The 21,818-nt window shown below is 44.8% G+C and overlaps 1 protein-coding gene across 1 annotated transcript in view; it reads left to right on the top strand.

Annotated features, from left to right (window-relative positions):
- The window catches only part of XYLB (xylulokinase), a 1,059,043-nt gene that overhangs the window by 713,868 nt on the left and 323,357 nt on the right, over positions 1-21,818 (top strand). The window contains exon 16 of the mRNA XM_078664347.1: positions 1,782-1,840. Coding sequence (XP_078520473.1) covers positions 1,782-1,840 — 59 coding nt within the window. The remainder of the gene's footprint in view (positions 1-1,781; positions 1,841-21,818) is intronic.

Below are 21,818 nucleotides of genomic sequence, written 5' to 3'. Positions count from 1 at the left end.
TTTTAAATGCGAAAATAGCATACTGGAAACCTTCTCTGTATACCTGGGCCCACATCCGTGTTTGCCTGCTTAGAAACCACACTATTGTGTTGAGTTAATTAGCACGGTGCGCCGGGAAACAAGATAACCGAGTGTCACACTTCAGCTGCTGCCTCTTTTGAATAGACTGTTTGCATGATTTATGTCAACATTTATCACAGTTAGCTTTTGCTCTGGGTGGGTGTGTGTGGCTCTGGGTGGGTGGGTGTGGCTCTGGGTGGGTGTGTGGCTCTGGGTGGGTGTGTGTGGCTCTGGGTGGGTGTGTGTGGCTCTGGGTGGATGTGTGTGGCTCTGGGTGTGTGTGTGTGTGTGGCTCTGGGTGTCCGTGTGGCTCTGGGTGTGTGTGTGGCTCTGGGTGTGTGTGTGTGTGTGTGTGTGTGTCTCTGGGTGTGTGTGTGGCTCTGGGTGTGTGTGTGGCTCTGGGTGTGTGTGTGGCTCTGGGTGTGTGTGTGTGGCTCTGGGTGTGTGTGTGTGTGTGGCTCTGGGTGTGGGTGTGTGTGTGTGTGTGTGGCTCTGGGTGTGTGTGTGTGTGTGTGGCTCTGGGTGGGTGTGTGTGTGTGGCTCTGGGTGTGTGTGTGTGTGTGTGTGTGGCTCTGGGTGTGTGTGTGTGTGTGGCTCTGGGTGGGTGTGTGTGGCTCTGGGTGTGTGTGTGTGGCTGGCTCTTGGTGTGTGGCTCTGGGTGTGTGTGTGGCTGGCTCTGGGTGTGTGTGTGTTGTAGTAATTGCTGTCTGCTGAGCTCGTCCGTAGGGTACAATAGGTCTCACATTTGCGAGAGATTAAGCTAATGGCAATGTAAATGACAATGCAATTTATTTATCTGTTTTCAAATCCAACACATAAATACAAATTTTGTCATTTACAATGCCAATAGCTCTAACTTTTCCAAAGGCGAAACCATTGCATTGTAAATGCTTGTTGAAGGAAGTGGGCGCAAGCAGAAACTTTTCCGACCTCCTGACATTTTCAGTTTATTTGCCAGGTAACGAGGGGAGGAAGTGTGCAAGGCTTTATGGGTGATGCAGGCAGTTTTATAAATAGATCTTACCTCGATGGGAAGCCATCGAAGAGGAGACAAGATAGGAGTAATGTGGTCACTTCGTTTGGACCCTGAAATAGGGATGATAGTTGCCGGCCAATCTTACTTTAAATCGCTCTGCACTGTGGTTTCCCCTTTCTGGAACGAAGGAAATTTGGTTACTCCACTGCATTGTGTAAAAAATAAGTAAATCTGGGCCTTACTTTTTCTGAGATTTTACCCTTCTGTAAAACTGAGCACTGAATTTTGATAGGAATGGTCTGACTGCTGAGTAGGTAACTCATTACGAGCTCTTCCCTAAGTCAGGCCAGTTTTCCGATCAGTCTCATTACCCAATTTTCATGCCCCATTTTGCAGTACATTTTGAGGTATATTTTTTAATAGATGTTGAACTCGGGAAGCGTCTGGAACAGGTCATTTACTTTATTTGACTACACATTATCTGTTTCATTACAGGGGAGTGAGAGGCGAGGGAAAATATGTAAATACATGAATGTTGTGGCACTAGTAAGCTTTTTCCTTCATTTTTATTGACTTTTAATTTTTTTCCTAGACTACTTCATTTTAGAGGAATAGGATGGTGTGCCGAAGCATCGCCGGTAACATTTAACTCTCAGCGTGAAAATAGCAGCATGCTTAGATATTGCTTTTAAATTCATGTTTCAAAGTATTTCTCTTTTAATGTTAGATTTCTTTTCCATCGTAGTGCCAAGGACCAGAATCTTAGCGACTGGGGGAGCTTCTTGCAATCAGGAAATACTGCAGGTATGTGCAGGCCTCCGAAATATCAGAATGTATTGCGAAATGGTGTTTTATGATCTTTGATGGATTTAGTTGGGAATGTTAGTTTTTTTTTAGCAAGTTAAAATGCTGGACCGGGTTTCAGGAGCCAGGGAAAGCCTGTGGGCAGGCAGGAATCGGGGAGGTAATTTTATGGCCAACTGGTCCCCCTCCAACTACCTGCCTGCGAAACAGGCGAAGGGAATCAGCATGTGTGTACACATTGTGAAAGAGTACACTAATAGAGGACGGACACGAGATCTTTGGGGTTAAAACCAGTGCTTAATTTGAGCTGGGTGTTTCCGGTGCTCCTCACCAGCACTTAATTGTCAACACCCGTACATATGATAGTCTGACACATGCAGTGGCATAGCTAGACCTATACAGGGCACAAGTCCTAAAAAAGAAGTGGGGGGACTAACCTAGTTCATGAGTAAGCAAGTGGCATCACAGCGCGTGACATCATACCGTGTGACATCACGGCGCGTGACATCACAGGAAGTGGCATCAGATCTTAAGCCCTCACAATCATATTTAGCAGGTGTATCATGAGTACATTGGAGCACATTCTGAGTATGCTGGTAAACTCTCCTGAATTAGGTAGAAAATTCACATTTTTGTACGCTACACATTAAACAATGTTGCCTTTTGTCAGCTTAAAGCTTCCTCTATCCATAGTACTTTAAAAGAAAAAATAGTGATCCCTGTACTGGGATGAATGTATGACATTGTTCTACATTCTGTCTATCAACTGTGTTTTTTGCAATTTTCACCCCGAGTGTGCTGGGTATGCTCAGACGTGAGTCCCAGGCTCTCCACACCACTGGAGTCAAGCTATCAGGCTGATGAAGGCTGATAGCCATAAACCGGTCCTTGGATGCTTGATTCCGGTCTGGCAAAGACATGGCTTGGTAGTTCGGACTGGACTGTTCCCATGAGGCACAGGTTCAGAGCTGATTTGCATATAGCCAGTGTCTAATCCAGGGTGGTGTGGAGTGCAAAAAAACGATGGATTTAGGCCCAGATCCTTGTACTGGGATGAATGTATGACATTGTTCTACATTCTGTCCATCAACTGTGTTTTTTGCAATTTTCACCCCAAGTGTGCTGGGTATGCTCAGACGTGAGACCCAGGCTCTCCACACCACTGGAGTCAAGCTATCCAGGCTGATGAAGGCTGATAGCCAGAAACCGGTGCTTGGATGCTTGATTCCGGTCTGGGAAAGACATGGCTTGGTAGTTCGGACTGGACTGTTCCCATGAGGCACAGGGTCAGAGCTGATTTGCATATAGCCAGTGTCTAACCCAGGGTGGTGTGGAGTGCAAAAAAACGATAGATTCAGGCCCAGATCCTTGTACTGGGATGAATGTATGACATTGTTCTACATTCTGTCCATCAACTGTGTTTTTTGCAATTTTCACCCCGAGTGTGCTGGGTATGCTCAGACTGTGAGTCCCAGGCTCTCCACACCACTGGAGTCAAGCTATCCAGGCTGAAGAAGGCTGATAGCCAGAACCGGTCCTTGGATGCTTGATTCCGGTCTGGGAAAAACATGGCTTGGTAGTTTGGACTGGACTGTTCCCATGAGGCACAGGGTCAGAGCTGATTTGCATATAGCCAGTGTCTAACCCAGGGTGGTGTGGAGTGCAAAAAAATGATGGATTTAGGCCCAGATCATTGTACTGGGATGAATGTATGACATTGTTCTACATTCTGTCCATCAACTGTGTTTTTTGCAATTTTCACCCGAGTGTGCTGGGTATGCTCAGACGTGAGTCCCAGGCTCTCCACACCACTGGAGTCAAGCTATCCAGGCTGATGAAGGCTGATAGCCATAAACCGGTCCTTGGATGCTTGATTCCGGTCTGGGAAAGACATGGTTTGGTAGTTCGGACTGGACTGTTCCCATGAGGCACAGGGTCAGAGCTGATTTGCATATAGCCAGTGTCTAACCCAAGGTGGTGTGGAGTGCAAAAAAACGATGGATTTAGGCCCAGATCCTTGTACTGGGATGAATGTATGACATTGTTCTACATTCTGTCCATCAACTGTGTTTTTTGCAATTTTCACCCCGAGTGTGCTGGGTATGCTCAGACATGAGTCCCAGGATCTCCACACCACTGGAGTCAAGCTATCCAGGCTGTCCATCAACTGTGTTTTTTGCAATTCTTACAATGCATGCATATCTCCTAAACAGGGTCTGAACAAAGTGAAAAGCTGCCTCTCTTAAGTATGTGAAGTGCTAACAAGGTGTGAGCCTTTGTTTCTCTTCTGCTGCATTTGCTTCTGGGTGTGAGGCTTCTGACTGCTGCTAGCCAGGAGTCTCGAACAAAAGGAGGCCTGATGACCCCTCGGACTCGGCCTTTGTTAAGAGCCAGCAGGAGTTAGAAATAAGAGAGCCCCTTCTCCGCCTGCACGTTGTTGCTGAATTAAAGCAGATAACAACGTGCAGGCGCTACTGAAAGTCTCCTGGTGTTTGGAAATTACACCGGGACGAATTCAGTATCTTTATCAGTGAGGCGCAACTCCTTGGCAGGGTAGATGGTGTTCCCCCTGTGAAATAAGTGGGTGATGCTGTCCACCCGTGTGTACCCCCGACTCGTGCCCTGGACCTATAGCTGCCCGTAGCGACCCCTGCATTTGTCGTCCTCGGCCGTGTGTAAGGGGGGTGCCCTTGTGCCACCCAGGCAAGCCCCCCCCCCACCCCGCCTTGCTACTCCACTGGACACAGGGTGTCCAATTTAGAGATGAGCACAACAACAGGGGCTAGATGTAGGTAAATCTTATTTACCATTCATAAATACCGAATTTTACCGAATCGGTATTTATGAATCGGTAAATAAGATGTAGATAAAAATTCGGTAATTTTTACCGAATCGGTAGGATTCGGTATTTACCAATTCGGTATTTACCGAATCGGTATTTGCCATTGATTCCTATGGGCCTTGAAGCCCGTAGGAATCAATAGCGAATACCGATTCGGTAATTACCGAATCTGTAAAAATACCGAATTGCCAAGGGGGACAGGGTGTCACTTTGACACCCTGTTACACCCCTGTTTCTGGCTTGTGTGCCATGTGACACATGCCCTTAGGGCATGTATGTGTGCCACATGGCACAGGTGTGCATGCACAGATGTGCATGTACACAGGAATTCGTTATTTACCACCCAATGGTATTAGGTGGTAAATAACGAATTCTAAAGGCCCTGTAGCACTGTTTAAAGTGCTACCTACATAAGAAATTACAGATTCAGTAATTTTACCGATCGGTAATTTGACCGAATCTGTAAAATCACCGATTTGGTAAAATTACCGAATCTGTATGATTTTGCAACCCCTACATGCTAATGTCCAAATACCGGTTGGAAACGGCCGAAAATCGGTATTTTCTGCTGTTTCCGACCGGTATTTGGACGCCTACATCTGGCCCCAGATGTTTATTAATAAGTATACATTAAAAATTACTAATACCTTTCGCCCGAGAGTTTCTCTCAGCATTGGTGGCCTGGTATAGTATGACTTGTCACACTTTTGGGAGTGTGATGGTTAATAGTTTTCTTTGGCAGCGCTGGCAGGGGCAATCGGTGGTGCCAGCTCTAGTGGCCTCATGGCGAGGGTCCCGGCACTTTATTTATTACAAATTAAGCACTGGGTAAAACTAAGGCCGTAGATTGTAATTCATCGAAAAATTACTTGAACAAAATAACACCACCGGAAATGTGAAAACTTTGAACATTGTCTATTCATCAAAATAAAATTTGGTGTTACGTATTGACTTCAGCTTACACCACGGTTCGAGTGCCACCAGACCCCTCTACATATGATCACAGATAAACATATTGAACACAACATCACACATGTTATTCAGGTTTACATTCACTGCGCATCACCTTTTCAGTGCTCCAAATCCTGGCACCAGTCATAGCCATAGGCATATTCATGGACTATACACATCATTCACGAGGTTGTAGGAAACTGTTGCCGAGCCTAGCCTCACCATGACCCTGAAAATCAGGTTGTTTCCAATGTAAGCACCCCAAGATGGAGCTGAACTCACATCCAAGCCCTTTGCATACGAGATTCTCTGATAAATCTAGGCTTAACCCTCCAAATTGTATTCACCTTCCACCTACCTAGCATAAAACAGAAAAAATATGGGGGAATCATGTGAGTGGGAAAAGAGTTGTCTCTTGCAGGAGGTCCTCCGGCTGGTGTCAGGTAGCAACAACAAAGGGGCCTTACCCTGTGGCAAGGCAGGTTTAAATACCTGAGTGCTTGCCACACCCATTAACTCCACCCACTTCGAACCCCCCGCCCTCCAGGAGAACACTGATTGCCAGCTGGTGGGAAACAGCAAACCAGAGGCAAAGCTGGGGTAGGGAGAAAGGGGTCAAGATGGTAGATATGCCCGACCTGGTCAATAAATCTGGGTACAGCTAGGCACTTGGCCTAGGCACATTCTTACAGGCATATGCATGAAGTGCTCATTCTGAGATATAGAACTCTTTGGGACTGTGCTAGGCCCTGAAGTATTTTAATATTTCCCAAGATTACCTTTATCACAACTGACTTTAAAACATTTGACTAGTGCTGTTGGAATTCTGTTGCAATTGAGGACCAAATTATGCTGAATGGTAGACTAAATTATGCAGCATAATGAATCGCATTGTGTGGCATTATGAATTCATTTTTTTATCATTGTAAAACACATTTATACTGTCTTGCTAAACTTTCCTTTCGTTGGTACCAGTTTGACGCCTGTGATACAGTAAATCAAAGGTACTCAGTTACTCTTTACAATGGTGTGGCATAATGTGTGGGTTTTTTTGATTTTGAATGTTTGACCAGTGTAAGCTAGAAACCATTTTTATGTTTGTGAGATCTTCAGATAATGCAGCAGATGTTGGATTAAGTGCATTATGGAGTAAATCCACAATCAAGCAAAAAATGCCACTGCTGCGCAATCACATAATTACACAATGCCAATGGTATTGACTAAGACATTAAACCTATTATATTTTCAACCTTGTCTGGGAAAAAGTAATCTTATGGCTTCATAAAAAACAATAACAGTCATGCGAGAATCTCAATTAACTCCTCTAGAGAGTGCCAGGGCTAACTCAGGTAATATTGGTCTGATATTAAAACCTTTTTCATGGTTACTTGAGCACCCAGACCAGACTGTGTAATATGGGTATGTCAAATCTTCTCACCAAAGTTTTTTTTTCAAAACAGATTTTATTTGTATTTGCAGCCTTATATGGCTCACTGGGCTCAATCCACACATATACAGGCCAATGCATGTATGTATGGCATTATTATGTACACATCAAAAACAAAATATCATTCAACGAAACAACTAAATGTGCAATGGCCCTACTATGCTGCCTGGCAAAAGTTCTCCCGCACCTAAATGGCCCGACACATATAAATAACACAGCTGTTTGATAAGCCAGTACCTCTATCCAGATTCATTCTCTAATTGTGATGCCACAGATGACAGAGGCTCCAAGGGAAGGACACGGTACATAGTCCACCGCTGCCAAATCTTGGAATGTTTCTGTGGGCATCCCCTAGCTTTGAATATCAATGGATCTAGGCCCATGCAGAAGTCCATGCCCTGTTTCCAAACACCCAGCAGGGGAGGGGAGGTAGCTTTCTACAGCCTGGTGATTTCTCGTTTTGCCAAGGTAAGGCCCAAGAACAACATGTGTTATTTGTACCTATTGCCTGTAGTGTGTATGAAAATGAATTTCGGGGACATGGGGAAATCGCAGGCCAGAAACTCTGACAGGCATGTCATAACCCTCGGCCAGAACTTTGTAAGTGCACTGCATGACCATATTGTGTGAAGAAAGGTGGCCTCGCCATTGCTGCATCATAGGCATGTGGGGGAAGCCTCCAGGCCAGCTTGCTAGAGCCTGCACCAGGTAAACTACGCACGGTGTAGATATTTAAATTGAAAAATGCGCAGGCATGAAGAAGTGGCTGTTCCTTGTGGGGATTCCAGGAACCTCGATCCAATCGTCATCCACTATCAGACCCAAGTCTCCCTGCCAGGTCGCTCGGAGGGCATCAAATGTGGTGGAGCTATTGGTAATTAGGGACTGATATATTTTAGTAATTTTGTGATATGCCAGGTCTCCCATGTGCAGTTTGCCTTCTAGTGGATTGAACTCCGGAAGAGAGTCCACATATTTATAGTAGAGGAACAGGGCATGGCGAAATTGTAGACATTTGTAAAATTGATTGCGTGGCATGGCAAATTTGCGTTAGAGCTCCTGGAAGGATTTAAGTGTCAGACCATGCATGACCACCCCCAATGATGATATGCCAATATTATCCTGTCCCTGGAACCTGGATAGTTTTGCCATTTGAGGAAGGAGACCATTATGCCATAACGGGGTCTCTCGTGTTAGGCGGCCCCACCACCCCATCCGACACAGCAATTGTCTCCCCATCTGAAACACCACTCCTGTAGCTCCAACTTGCTATAAAGATATGTGTGAAGAGAAGTGTTGCTGCATTACCAATCATTCCACTGCGCATACGCGATCGTCCCTGTACCACAATTTGTTATGCACTTGCAGGTGTGATGCTGCAAGGTAGGACTGAATGTCTGAGGCTGCAGTGCCACCACAGTAGGTAGACTGAAAGCAAGTTTATAGGGCTTCTCGGACTGCGCCTCCTCACCACAAGAATTGACCCAATATTGCGTTCACTTGCCAAAACCAGGCAGCGGGATTCAGATATGGGTGGTACTGCAATTGGAATAAGAGACAGGGGAGGGATTCCATCTTCAAGATGGTAGATCATCCGTAGTATGACAGGGGCAAGTGTGACCAGGATTTCACCTCTGCCTTTACTTGTTCCTTCAATGGAGCAAAGTTATAGTTGCAGGAAACAGATTGAGAGCCGGACAAGAAAACGCTAAGGCATTGCAGCCCCTCTGTGGTGATGCCAGGTCGGCTAAACATGTGCCAGAGTCATGTGCCCCCCATATCGGCCACCTACTGGATTTGCTGGCATTCAAATATAAACCGGATATCTCCCCAAATGCCTGCATGATACGAAGGAGCCTAGAGACTGTTCTATGCGGGTCTGTAAGGAAAAATAAGACATCATCGGCATATAGTGTGATGCGGTCTGAGACCTCCTGCGCCCATTCAAAGCTCTGGATCAATGTGTCGATTCTGACCCAAGCGGCCAATGGCTTCACGGCTGTGGTGAATAAAGTAGGAAACCGGGGCGAAACCGAGCCTCCACAAGCTGCACATAAGATCCGTTGTTAGCAGATTTACGTATGATAAAACTCTGGTGCTAATTTTGAGGCTTCGCAGGAGAGCAAACAAAATGGGGAGCCTCCAGCAGGCACAGCTCCCTCCCCACCAAACCTGCTGACCTCCTTTTCCTCACCTCCCATAGAGCAGATCATTTAGGTGGTTAAGACCTCCAAATCTGGGGCTCCACTAGATCCCTACCCTTCAAAAATACAGCACCTTGTTCCTGAAATTGTCAGCGAGCAATTAGGGTCATTTTCAAAGAGATCATTTGCTCAGGCATCTTCCCTGATGCCTGAAAAATAGCATCAATTCTGCCACTCCTAAAGAAACCTGATCTCGATCCAGCCTACCCCAGTAGCTATAGGCCCATCTCGAGACTACCCTTCCCAGCGAAGGTGCTGGAGAAAATACGAAATACGCAGCTTACAACATTTATCTCCTCCAAGGAACTTCTGGACCCAACGCAATACGGTTTCCCGGGAGGGATATAGTAGAGAGACAGCACTGGTTATGGCTACTGAAGAACTGAGATCAATTTTGGATGTTGGGGGAAGGCCGCCTTGATTTTACTAGATCTTTCGACGGCCTTTGACACAGTGAGCCATGTTGTTTTAGTTAAAAGGCTCTCAGAATTAGGAATCAGAGGCACAGCCCTTAAACTGCTGTCCTCCTTCCTTTCTGATAGGGCTAAATCGGTAAAGACCAGAGCCTTCTCTTCCAAACAGTTTATGATCCTATGTGGCGTGCCGCAGGGCTCAGCCCAAAGCCCTGGATTGTTTAATCTATACGTTCCCCTCTGGCTAAAATCATCAGTCAATTTGGCTTCTCAGTGGTCTCCTATGCTGATGATACCCAGCTAGTAGTGTCAGTATCCAACAACATTGAAGAGACAGCGGATTGTTTCAATCTCTGTATGACTCAGGTCAATCAGTGGATGAGTTTTAACTGCCGGAAATTGAATGGTGGAAAGACGGAGGTTCTCCTGTTGGGCAGAGATACCTCATTTTGGTCACCAAATGGTGGCCGTCCAGTCTGGGAGACCTTCCAGTCCTTGTGCACAAGGCAAAAATCTAGGCTTTATCTTTGACGATAAACTGACCTTCAAAAACCAGATTAGCTCCCTCACCTTATCAGTCTTCTTTATCCTAAAGATTATCGGGAAAATTTGCCCCTTCATTCCACCAGAAACCTTAAAAATCCTGGTGACAGCACTAGCGTTGTCTAGACTGGACTACAGGAATGCGCTGTACGTAGGGATCCAAACGCAGCACCTTCAAAAGCTGCAGCGTCTTCAAAATGCGGCAGCCAGACTGCTACTGGATATCCCGAAATTTCAGCCAGTCTCTCACAAGTTAAGAACCCTGCACTGACTCCCAGTGGACAAGAGGATCACATTCAAATCCCAATGCCTAACAATTAAGGACCTTCACAGGTCTGGTCCTCACTATCTGAAGAACCGACTGAATTGGTACATACCGCCTAGAAATCTAAGATCTGCTCACTGCAAACTTCTACAAACACCCAGGTTTAAGAAAGCCCGTTGGGGTGGAAGAAGCTTTCTGGTAGGGACTGTTTATACCGGCTGGGAGCAGCATGCTCCCAGCCGGTATAAAAAACAGCCCAACACTTCTAGCCTTCAGTAAAGCACTAAAACCCTGGCTGTTCGCCAACTAACCTTTCACACTCAGTATCATTGGCAACCTTGCTGTACTTCCTGGTATTAGCCCTAGATGCCTATGGGCGGGTGTACACTTTATAAATGCTCAAATCGAAACAAATCAAATCAAGTCCAACTGACAGAATCAAAGGCCTTATCAATAACTGCTAGAAATAGGATGGCCGGGCGTCCCAGGCGATCTACATCAGCCATGACATTGTGAGCACGGCGGCTATTATGGCGAGTAGCACGGTGGGGCATAAAGCCATCTTGGTTTGGATGGACTAGGTCAGTTATATGAGGCATGAGCCAGTTGGCCAGGGCTTTGGCGAGTAGTTTAGCTGCTATGTTCAATAGGGAGATCGGACGGTATGAGGAGTGGCGGCCTGGGGGGTTGGCCCAGATTGATGAAGACCACTACTTCAGTGTGTCTCCAGTATGGGGGAGCTGCTTCTCTTCCACGGCAGTTTGGATTACCTCGAGATAGTGGGTGCCCAGTTGAGGCATGTAGGCCTTAAAGAATTCACATGGGAAGCCTTTGTGGCCTGGAGCTTTACCTGGGCTTAGGCCAGTCATGGCGGTTGCTAACTCTTTGACTGTAAGGGTGGTATCAAGCAGCGACCTGGCAGTGTCTGATAGGGCTTTCAGGGGTAGATCATCCAGAAATTTCTGTATTAGAGCCTCTGGCAGCACATCGCTTCTGGCGTATAGCACCGTGTAGTAGTCACTGAACTATTGCTGAGGGATCGGTGAGAATATTGCCATTGGGACCGCAAACATTTGGGATATGAACCGGCTTTAGCGGATGCTGGCAAGCGATGCAGAAATTTACTAGATTTGTCTCCCCATAGATATATACGACTACAGGAAGCCAACCAGGAAGTCTGTGCTTCTTCTAGAATTTCCCCATAATACAGCTGTTGCGCTAGGACCATCTGATGATGCACCATATCTACCCAGCGTGTCTACCCATGAGCATGAAAATTGGAAGGGGACTCTATCGTGGATCAGAGTGGCCATGCCTCTGGCAAACCCTGAGCGAAAGGTTTGGTCAAAGCCATAACGAGACAGACAGGGTGTTTTAGAACCTAGGAGATGTGTTTATTTTAATTACAGAATGTCTGTCCCGAGACGTTTAGCCTGCTGAAACACTGCCGCGCTACTATTTGTCCAGGATGCTCCGAACAGTCCAGCCAGTGATTTGGAACCTACCCCGTGGAATACTGGCATTTATACCTGTCATCTTGGAGGGTGACAAGTATCCAAGGGACATGGTCTGCGTGTGGTCGCCGCTTGAGGAGCACCTAAATTGCTCATAAGGAACATAGCACAAGCGACAACAGAGCAACCAAACAAACCCAACCCAAAGCGGCCCAGGGAAGGAAACTACACAGCCCCTTTCCCTAAAAGAAGAAAACAAAATGTATAAAAAAAGCCTGGCAATTCGCCGGAGGCCCAGCCTCCTTTCTCGACCACTCAGCAAACATGCCACCTAGGGCACTGCTGGTTGGGGGAACGAAGTCTCCTTGGCTACAGCGGGTCCTTGGGGGCCATCATGTCCTCTTCTTACCGCCATTAAGACCCACACAGAGGGATTGCTGAGAGATCTTTGGAGAGCAAACCCCCTTTCTCCACCACTCTGCAAACACGCCTCCTGGCACACTATTGGTTGGGGAATGAATTCCACTTTACTCCTGAGGGCCTCAGGACTAAAATGGACTTCTTCCCTCAATTAGTAGTGTGCCAGGAAATGCGTTTGCAGTCACTCATATACTCCAACACTCACCTACACTGCCTTTCACATATGCAGTTATTCGCCCATGTACAACTAACACATCCACTCACTTACCGACTCAGCCATACACACACTCAGTCACCCATATAGCCCCTCACACACACACACACACTCACCAACATATACTGCCACTGGCTCACCCACTCACTTATCCATACAGGCAGTCACAGACACCCTCACCCACCCACATAGACACTCAGACAACCTATCCTTCACCCATGCAGCCACTAACATACCCACTCATACACCCATACAGCCACTTAGACACCAACTGATACATAAATTCACACAACCAGTAACTTACCCATACAGTCACTGAGACACGTAATCACTAACTTATACCATCAGTTACGCACCCACTGAATCATCCATCCAGGCACTCATACACCCACTGATTCACCAATACACCTTGGTGTAAATATATATTTAACACTCAAAAACTTTGTTTTAAAACTCACAGTCACTGGATGATGTCATCAGTGATGTCATTTGAGATGTCATCGGTGATATCACTGACCATTTCATGAGTGATGTAATATGTGAGGTCACAAGCAGTGCATTGTGGGGCTGTGAGCTACAGTTAGCTCACTAACTATAACAGCTGAATTTCACTGGTTTTCTACTAGTGAAATCTGAGCCTAACTATAACGTCCGTGTAACCTTTGTTTTTTTCAGTGAATATATATATATATATATATATATATGGTGTGAACAAGAACACTTGATGCTCAAAACGCGTCAACTTGAAAGGTCGGATTAAATAAAAACATCTTCTTGCCTGAAGCCGCTGGCTCCGCTTCTTCATTTCACCCGCGTGGAGGTTATGAGGATTGCTGTGCTGATATATATATATATATATATATATATATATATATTGACAGAGAAAAATGGTTACAGGGACGCCATAGTTAGGCTCAGATTTCACTTGTAGAAAATCTGTGAAATTCATCATATATATATATATATATATATATATATATATATATATATATATATATTACCTACTGGCGGTCGCCAGTAGATAGTTATAGTTAGGATTGGCTGCCATAGGAAATCCGCAACATTCTATTGGGAATAACTCTGGCGCCGCTTGAGGAATGTTGTGTGTAATTTTCCAAAATTTTGGCCAGCTCCGCTCCTTCCCTGGAAGTTTCGGGGGGATTCATGAAGTGGGGGCTGAGAAAAAAGGGGTGGTCCCAAAACGTGTTTTCCCTATGTTAATTTCCATAGGACGGTCTGACAAGTCTACAGCCCAAACCGCTGAACGGAATTACGCCAAACTTGGAAAAATTGTAGGGACTGGTACGCAGATGTGCCTTTGCTATATTTGGTGAAAATTGCTCCAGTCTTTTTTTTTTTTAATTAACTTCAAAAACACATATATATCTATAAGCGCTCTCCGAGCGCTCACAGGTGCGCGTACCGGGGAGCGCACCCGGCGCGCTACGGGAGTGCGCGAGCGGAAAGCTGATTGGCTGTCGGGTGTCTGTCAACATTCTAAACAGTCCGGAGAGTCCGCCATCTTGTGTCTCGGTAGAATCGAGACACAAGAGGTGAAAAAGAAAGGGGGATATAATTAAAAGGGGGCAGAGTAAATACATCCTGACCCCTAGGTTTTCTGAGGGGGGCCTAGAAGGACCCTGAAGGGCAAAAACAAATTTTTTTAAAAAAAAATTCGCAGGGTAAGCGTTGGGTGCGTTCCCAGGTGCGCGCTCCGGTACGCGCACCCTGAGCGCACCACAGGGAAAAACAGTGTAAAAAGAGGTAGGGTAGCTCTAAAAAGAGCTGTTGTGTTATGTGGGTGTTTTTTTACCTACAAGTAGGTACCAATGCAGAGTCTTATATTCAAGAGGAAAACTCTATTCCCCTCATCTGTAAAATGCACACCATCTCTCCTATAGATGTCTTGCATGTTGTAACGCAAGTTGTTGTGGTAAATGGAACCCATACCATAGTCTCTGAGGAAGCAGAAACAGATTTATTCACATGTTTCCTTGCTTTCTCAATCTGTGGACAAAATTAGTTGGACCAGTTCTATTTTTGCCTTTGGCATATATTAGAAAATACCAAGGCAGTTTTTGGAAAAAGTGACATCAATTGCCCAAATATGTCCTTTAAAAGCATTTCCAGACCTACCCCAGTCAAAGTGCCCAGGTCATTGCCACCACAGTGCACAATTATGAGGTCAGGGTGTGGTAGATGCATAAAGGATTTTACCAATGGTATCAATTGGTGACTTCTCAATCCTCTCTGTCCAATCCATACAATGTCCACATTTGGTACATCAAGGTTGTAAATACCTCTGTTAGCTGTGTATTTTTGACTCCAGTGGACAAAGCTATGACCCACAAACCAGACTTTTGGCATCTTGTAGGTAGATGTGCTTGTATTCAGATGAGTTGTGGAAATGATATGGCAGTTTGAAAGTAGGAGTTATGTAAAAAAGTGGTTGAGATTCAGTGCACTTGAAAAACAAAAATTGATTGGTGCTTTCTTAACATTCTCTAATGAAAACTAGGGTGCATGCTTTTGTTTTTTGAAAGAAGTCATTTCAATGGTGGAGGAAAAGTCATTTCAAGAAACATTGCACACGATTAGCTGGTACATTGAGTGGTCAAACACCCTTGCTGCTTTTTTTGCAACATAGTATGATGAACTTCTGAACTGTGTGCTGGGTGAGGAGGGAGTTACCATGGTAACAGGGGAATGAGCACTGGGGGGATGGGTGAATGTTATGTGACTTTCAAAGTGTTCAAAAGTACAACCAATTAAAATGTGCAGTTTCTTACTCCACTTCATTAACTCCTTCTCTTACTCCTTCTGTCCTCTTACTTCTACACTCCCCTTCCCCCATTCTCTCTCTGTTAGCCTCATTCTCTCCGTCCCCTTAGTCTCTCACTCCTTTTCTATCACGCTCACTCCCTATACCTCAGCCATACTCCTACACTCACCTTCTTTCAGACCTTTTCCTTTACTTTCCTTCCTCTGTCTTCCCATCCTTCGCTCCTTCACTCTTTTCCCTTCCCTTACTCCCCTTACTCCATTTCAGTAACTCCTTCTCTCAATCCCTCTGTCCTCTAACTTACTCACTCCCCTTTTCTCACTCTCTCTCTGTTACCCACATTCTCTCTGTCCTCTTAGTCTCTCACTCCTCTTCTATCACGCTCACTACCTATAACTGAGCCATACTCCCACATTCACCTTCTTTCAGACCTTCTCCTTTACTTTCTTTCCTCTCTCTTCCCTTCCTTCACTCCTTCACTGTTTTCCCTTCCCTTACTCTTCTTACTCCACTTCATTAACTCCTTCTCTTACTCCGTCTGTCCTCTTACTTCTACACTCCCCTTACCTCATTCTCTCTCTGTTAGCCTCATTCTCTCTGACCCCTTAGTCTGTCACTCCTCTTCTATCACGCGCACTCCCTATAACACAGCCACACTCCCTCACTTATGTTTCTTTCCTCCCTCACTCAGGGCCTCATTTATGAGAAATGACGCATCGCTGCGTGAAAGCAGCGATGCGTCACTTCTCAGTGCGCTCTCCTTGCGACATTCCTGATGCGCCATATTTAATGTATGACGCATCATGTCGCAAGGAGTTACAGATACGTCAGTATTTCTGACGTATCTGTAAGCGCAAAAGTGACGCATTGCTGGAGTGTGTCACAAAAGTGACGTAACTCCAGCAATGCATCATTTCACATGGGGCAAGCCGCATGTGAAAGGTCCTGCGTCAGTCTTACGCTTGCTGTGAGGCAGGCGCAAGATTTTGACGCAACGGCGTCCTAAAAGTTACGCAGTGAAATCTCATAGATTTCACTGCGTCACTTCTACGACCCTTCCTTGCGTCAATATGCCCCCTTTGCATACATTATACCTGGCGCAGGTATAATGTGGCACAGGGGTTTACAAAGTGACGCATCTACCTAGATGCGTCACTTTGTAAATATGACTCAACAAGGCGCATTTTTTACACCAGTGGTGCGTCACAAAAAGTGACGCACCGGCGGCGTAAAAGTGACGCATGGCCTCATAAATGAGGCCCTCAGTCTTCTACTTTCAATTTTTCTTTCACTTTCTCTGTCTCTTCAGTCCCTTACTCATCTTGTCTCACACCCACTTGCCTTTATCCAGTATGTATCTCTACTCTTTCCTAAACATCACTGCTCTTTTCTTACCCTTCCACACCCCCGTTCCTTTACTACATTTTCTTCACTTATCCTCATTCCCCATGTTCACTCTCCTTCTCCTCACTCTACTTCCCCACACTCACCTTCTTTCAGTCCCCCTACTTCACTTCCCTTCCCCTCTCGTCCCTTTCTTTGCTTTCTCACTCATTTTCCTCTCCTCTCTCACTGCACTCCACTTCAGTTACTCTTTTTCATTTCTTTAAGAATACAGCTCTTTTTTGAGAATTGGAGGTAGTTCTTAAAAGAACTTTTTTTTCTTCTTTTTTCATTTTTATCTCAACAAAAACAAAAACAGGGAATGGCAAATTGCTCAACTGGAGCCAAAAAAAAAAATCAAAATTAGGGCTGGGGACGGCAGCGGTGGTTCTCTATTGTTCGAACAATGTTCATAATACTTTGTTCACCATAACAAAGTAGTTCATCACAATGTTTGCATTTGATTGTGGCTTCATTAAAAACAGGCTGAATATTTGGGATCAGCTGTTCTGGTCGCCCCCTCACCGATACAGTTGCTCCTCCTGTTGAAGTAGAAGCACCATCCCTTGGAGCCTCTCGTGCCAGAGCCCTGACACTCTCCCGGGCATAGTTCTGGGGTGTCTCCTCTGGACGTGCCGAATCATAGTTGAATTACCAAAACTGTACTTCCTTCTGGGGTCTCCTCGGGAAAGTACAGTATGGCAGATCTTACACTCCACCTTTGGAGCATTTACTTTTTTAAGTCCCTCAGGTATAGAAAAAAATTTCCAAATAAAATGTTCTTTCACCTTCGGCTGAGGAGGCTCTTCCTCAATGAAACCATCTGACTCCTCACTTCTGCTGGATGCTCTGGCAGCCATTCTATCCACAAATTGTTAGCACAGAAAAAAAGAGGCCTTGCTCTCACCGAAGTGAAGGAAGAAGTGAAGGAAAAGGGTGGGGGTTTCATTAGTTGTAAATAAAAAACTGTTAACAACCAATGAAAAGAGTTATTTTAAGGTCACATGACTTGACACGCTTACGCTGCGCGCACCGGAGCGCTTCCGGTGGCGCTTACGCGGCGCGAACGTAGGCGCTTCCGGGGGCTCTTACGCGGCGCGCCTTAGTGACGTTTTGGTAGCTTTACGGAAATGCAAAATCATTTTCATTCGGAAAATCAAAAATACTACTTTTATAAGTATGGTACTGAATGTCTTGCATTATTATTTAGTTTTCATACATATTTTTTTTTTACGAACGCAGAAATAGCGCTCTCGCTGCGCTCTCGGGAGAGCTTACCGGTGCGCGCACCCTGAGCGCTCCAAGACCAAATGGTACGGGTAAGCTTACCGGTGCGCGCACCCTGAGCGCACCAGGAAAAAATGATTAAAAAAAGAAAAATGCAGTGAACAAATAATTTAAAAAAATAAAAATAATTATAATTAATAGTTATAAAAACAGCTAATAAAAAATAAAAAATAAATCGTAGGTTACAAAGTCGATATACAAAGGAATTAACTTTTAAAAAAACTATGAAATTCACTGAAAAAACCATAGGTTTCACAAACGTTATAGTTAGAAATTAGCATTTAAAAAACCTTTGAAATTCACTGAAAAAACCATAGGTTTCACAATCGTTATAGTTAGGAATTAGCATTTAAAAAACCTTTGAAATTCACAAAAAAAACCATAGGTTTCACAATCGTTATAGTTAGGAATTAGCATTTAAAAAACGTTTGAAATTCACTGAAAAAACCATAGGTTTCACACCAGTTATAGTTAGCTGAACATTTTACTCATACAAAACCATTCAAATTCCCACGTTATAGTTAGTTGGACTCACTATAACTCGCGCGCCCGCAATCCACTGCTGATGATGTCACATATTACATCATTCATGACATGGTCAGTGACATCACTGATGACATCACTGCTGACATCTCAAATGACATCATTGATGACATCACTGATGACATCATCCTGTGAATGTGTTTTCCTGTGTCCAAAAATTTCGATAGCAATGAAAAAAAGAGACATTGCACCCATGGCGATGTTATAGCCACTTGCGAAGTAAAATTCGTGTGGTAATGCCATGCAGGGAAAGCAGGCTGAACGTTTGTCGTACTGGGAAGCCGCCCATTGCTAATGCCTTTTCTTACACACCTCTATTCTGTCGACACATGGCTTCTTGTAACTCAGAATAGCATGAAAAACATATACAGTAGCAAAAGCAAACAAATAACGCAGTCCTGGATTATGTCATCTTAAAGGGAACATAGGTGCCAAACTGCCTTCTTTTCTTGGCCTGTGCTGCAACAAACAATATGACAGAGTTGCCCTCTTGGCTCAGATTCAGCTATATAACGTTCTCACAAGTGAAAGCACACGAGAGAGGAACGAAGAGAGCTGCCAGCTGCACCCCTCCTGCAGCCCACGCCCTTTTGTGATGATAATTAAATTGTTGCCACTCAATAATTATTCTCCCGATCAGCCTGCCCCGCCCCCTGCTATTGAAATGAATGAAGTTCTGTTAATTCCTCCCAGGGCCACTGTGCATGCACCCTATAAGAAACCATATCCATGGCATTGTATTTCGGCACACCCTCTGCCATGGTGTCACTGTTGTAGCGTGTGCCTGCAGGTCGAAGAAGACCTCGCCCAGCTGGCACATGTGCAGCAGGACATCTGCAAAGTTCATCACAGCTAACACATAAAAAAAAATAAGAAAGCAGCAAGTAGTAATTTCTTTCCAGCTGCTTGATGTTTGTTCTTCTCTTCTTGACTCTCCCCTCAGGGTGGTAGGGCAACGCCCCTTTTGCCCATTAACACCAGCCACCCCTGCCTCAGACCTGGGGTGATTGAGGTGCAACACAAGTGATTTTATTATGAGGAGAGAGCCATTACTTATTTCGGCTTTCATCCTGCTACATTAGAGTATATTTAATAGACCTCCCAGTGTAGGTCACCCATGGAAGTTGATATTTGTACGTATGTTTTTATTAAATGATGGAAGGTTTCCTGGCCCCCCAACGAGGATGGAAACACTATGTTTGCTTAATCATGTGACAGTATGTGTTTTCTTATGTTACACGTATGGACAGGATGCAAGCCCGCACCTCTAGTGATTAGTAATGGACCAGACCCACACTTGCAGGAGTGGTACCTGAGTGGGTTATAAACTACACAGGGGTGAACCATGGCTTCAGAAGAGCTACTATAAATTTAATAGAGCATTGCTAGCAGTTCTCTCTCGTGCAGGTCCAAGACTCACCCCTTTTTGTTCAAGTGCTTCACTTACTGTGTGAACATATCTCCAGCTCCCTTCACCTTTTTGCCATGTTCTTGCCTGAGTGGCATACTGTGCCTTATAGAAGGATGGAAAATAACATTCCAGAAAATGCAAATATAATAAATAAGTGGAATAACTATGGCCCGGTTACTAATTGTGAGGAACATTATGTGGAGATTCTGATAGGCCGGCATTTCCGACATTGGCTGAAATCTTCACATTGAATTCCTGCAATTACCAGTTATGACTCGCGGAATGAAGAATAACTATTCTGATCCAGATTTACCAGCAGAATTTTCCACATAATTTTAGATTTGGGATGGGGTTAAAGTAGCCGTTTTCCACCTGCTCCATATAGGTGATAAACGTCTGCAAGGAATATTGTGTGGGGGTTGGGGCAAGGGAGGGTGATTTAGGTGAAAATGCTGCTGGGCAGAGTGGAAAATGACATGCTCCCCTATGCCTTGGCTGACAGTCAGGGAGAGGCTGAAAACATGTGCAATTTTATCGTCTGGATTTTCTGACGGGTAAAATCAGTTTTGGTGTTTCCACATCCAGAATATCTGTGTATGGTAATACTGTTCCATTTTTAGTTGTTCAGTGTAGATTTCCATACCGGAATTCCTCTCCGCACAACTTGTATTCAGGATTTAGACAGGCTTAAGGATATTTTTGGGTAATTATTTTTGTGGCTTCTGCATTTTCAGTTCCACTTGATCAGTTTTGTGTTAATCTGTCTATAAAGGGAAAGTGTGCAGCAGCACAAGTGTTTAATTTGAGCCGGTGGTTTCCGGTGCACTTATTTGCCGGAACCTGCACTTATGACAGCGGCCACATGGTGGCACTGTTTGTGGAATTTAAAGATGAGCAAATAAACAGTTGTTTGTTAATTCAATATATATTAAAAACATGAATACCTGCCACCCGAACCATTCATAAAGTGTTGGCAGCCTTGAACAGTCTGAATTGTCACACTGGTAGTAGTGAGATGGTTCCTAGTTGTGTAAGTGCAATGGCCATGGTGGTGCAAACTTTGGTGGCCTCCTAATGAGGGCCCCAGCATTTTGTTTTAAGCACTGGGGCCACCGTTTGATTATCACTTGAATTATTTAAAAGATCTTGCAGGTGCAACTGCGAAAGATGCAGGAGCTGCAGAGGCATGAAGCTCACACAGCAGGTGGCTTGCTAAAAACAGTTAGAGAAGTAGCATGGCATGTGAGTTTTAAAGAGTAACCTCTGCAAATGTTTCAAAGAATAATTGTTGTCCATCCTCTCAGAGAGAAGTCACTGCACCTTTTGAGGTGATCTCTAACCAGTTCTATTGTTATATTCCATATAGGTGCCCCATTATAGGCTCAGGTAACACTGTAACATTTCACCTATACTCTTCCCTACATTACACACATAACAGTTCTTGGGGACTGACCTTTCACCTAGATACGACACTGCACCTAGAACGCAGGATTTTCTCTGGTAAAAGCCTCATACATTATGCATGAGGGTTTTTGAAACCTCAGCAGTACTATCATCTCCTGTATAATAACTATGTATAAATTTCATTCCCAACATTATTCTAAGTCCGACAAGTGCCACAGCAAGGTAGAATCCCCGGGAAGACCTTTGGGTATATAAACATCATATCCTGCTAAGAGAAAAGAGAGGAGATCAGGAGTTCCCTGCCAACACACTGACAGAAGATGCTGAGGTTCCTGCAAGCAGATACTCCAGCTGGCAGTGGTCTAACATCCCTTGCGAGGTGTCCAACTCAACACCAAGACAGGGTCCGACAGTC

Source organism: Lissotriton helveticus, chromosome 10 (genome assembly GCF_964261635.1).
Source record: "Lissotriton helveticus chromosome 10, aLisHel1.1, whole genome shotgun sequence".
Taxonomy (NCBI): Eukaryota; Metazoa; Chordata; class Amphibia; order Caudata; family Salamandridae; genus Lissotriton; species Lissotriton helveticus.
Note: the sequence above shows the minus strand (reverse complement) of the source record. Positions and strands in the feature narration are given on the sequence as shown.